Source organism: Camelina sativa, chromosome 6, assembly GCF_000633955.1.
Source record: "Camelina sativa cultivar DH55 chromosome 6, Cs, whole genome shotgun sequence".
Classification (NCBI taxonomy): domain Eukaryota; kingdom Viridiplantae; phylum Streptophyta; class Magnoliopsida; order Brassicales; family Brassicaceae; genus Camelina; species Camelina sativa.
Window position 1 is genome coordinate 14,604,605 of NC_025690.1, and position 2,127 is coordinate 14,606,731.

At 39.9% G+C, this 2,127-nt stretch overlaps 1 protein-coding gene across 2 annotated transcripts in view; it reads left to right on the plus strand.

Moving 5' to 3' along the window:
- The window catches only part of LOC104791374 (probable protein phosphatase 2C 46), a 5,208-nt gene continuing 3,087 nt past the window's right edge, over nt 7-2,127 (plus strand). The window contains exons 1-4 of one of the 2 annotated variants that reach the window (XM_019226924.1): nt 7-348; nt 569-985; nt 1,073-1,440; nt 1,985-2,119. In XM_019226924.1, coding sequence (XP_019082469.1) covers nt 670-985; nt 1,073-1,440; nt 1,985-2,119 — 819 coding nt within the window. In that variant the 5' untranslated portion in view covers nt 7-348; nt 569-669. The remainder of the gene's footprint in view (nt 349-568; nt 986-1,072; nt 1,441-1,984; nt 2,120-2,127) is intronic. The other variant, XM_010517245.2, reaches the window with a different exon arrangement.

The window sequence follows — 2,127 nt, forward strand, 5'->3', positions numbered from 1 at the left end:
TTTTTTTTTTTTTTTTCTTTCTTTCTTCTTCTTCTCTTCTCTCTCGCCTTCTTCTGGAAGAGAAGGTCGACGCTACTACTTCTTTCTTTCTTCTGGATCTGATTTGGGAATCCATCAATCTCTCTTTCTCTACCATCGATCCTTTTAGATCTCACCTGTAACTCTAGTATCGTTCGTGTTTTGCCGACCTTTTCATTTACTAAAACCCTTCAAATCCTTTTGCTTGGATTATAAGGTTTGCTTCTGATTGAGATTCCCCTTTTGAAGAGTTTATCTGTTGACTGGAAAAGTCTGCGACTTTTTCTTCTTCTTCTTCTTCTTGTTACATCAGCTTCTTCAGAATCTCAGGTACTACTTTTCTCCGGGTTTGAAAAAATAAAAGTTTGGATTTTGTTCTGATCTTTGTTGAATTAATTATTCCCTCTTGCTTATCTGATCCATTGACCAATTGGGTTTGCTGATTTTTTTTGGTTTAAAAGTTGGGTTTTTGATTTCATCTTTTACTCTGATTTTTGTTTACTCTGTTCAGATCCTTACTTGAACTCTGTTTATTGCTTTTGAATTGCAGATTCTTAAAACCTTAGGATTGTTTGTCTACTTTGTTTGTGTTTCTGTGCATCCCTTTGACGGATGTGGAGGACAAAAAGGGTTGCCCTGATGAAATGAGGGATGTTATCTACGTTAATGAAACTCTTGAGTGCTTGTCTGTGGCCGTCTTCTTCTTCCTCGGGCAAGTCCTCTGATTCGACAGGAAAACAAGATGGATTGCTTTGGTATAAAGACTCTGGTCAGCACCTCGTTGGTGAATTCTCCATGGCTGTTGTTCAGGCCAACAACTTGCTTGAGGATCAGAGCCAAGTTGAGTCTGGTCCTTTGAGTACTCTTGACTCTGGTCCTTATGGAACTTTTATTGGTATTTATGACGGTCATGGCGGCCCTGAGACCTCGCGTTTTGTTAATGATCATCTTTTTCAGCATCTAAAGAGTGAGCGCTACTGAATGATATATGCATACAATACGAGTTTACAAACCAGTCGTGTGGAAACTAAATAATCTTATTTGAATTCTGTAGGATTTGCAGCAGAGCACGCTTGTATGTCTGTGGATGTTATTAAAAAAGCGTATGAAGCGACTGAAGAAGGGTTTCTAGGTGTTGTGACAAAGCAGTGGCCAACTAAGCCACAGATTGCAGCTGTTGGGTCTTGCTGCCTGGTCGGTGTTATATGCGGAGGGATGCTTTACATCGCTAATGTTGGGGATTCCCGTGCTGTTCTTGGAAGGGCTATGAAGGCGACAGGAGAGGTTATTGCGCTTCAGCTATCCGCAGAACATAATGTGAGCATAGAGTCTGTTAGACAAGAGATGCACTCCTTGCACCCGGATGACTCGCATATTGTCATGTTAAAGCACAATGTGTGGCGTGTTAAGGGACTTATTCAGGTATGTTTCTCAATGTGTGGCGTTGAGCATTAGATTTTAGGGTTGTAGGATTTAGATTTTTCTTTCAGGTACATGAGTATGTTAGTAAATCATTCGTTAAATTGATATGTTGTTGTCTTTTGTCTAACTAAGACAAGCCGGAGAAAAACTGAATTAAATGGCCTCGAACGTCTTGCTGGTTTCTTGAAGCCAAGACGCTTGAATTCTAATCGAAAAGAACACGTTTTTCTTACTTTTATCATGTCAACCATTTTTTCCTGTATGGAGATAAGGTCTATCCATTGAATTAGACTGTACACCCAAAAGCCTAGATTTGTAGTTACTTTGACTTTGACATTGCCTACCAAACCCACCAACCCAAGAAAGTCAGAGCTTTAGTTGAAATTGAAATTTGTGGTAACTGTTGAATCTGTATCTATATCACTGCATGTAGACACTAGGCACTAGGTGCAAACGCCTAAATATGTTTGTTCATTTGCCATGTCAAGATAAACTCTGGAGATACGAAGTTGAAAAGGATAAGATATGTTTGTTTGCTCTGTAGATATCTAGATCCATAGGTGACGTGTATCTTAAAAAGGCGGAGTTCAACAAGGAACCATTGTACACAAAGTACAGACTCCGCGAGCCATTCAAAAGACCGATCTTGAGTGGGGAACCAACTATAACGGAGCATGAGATCCAACC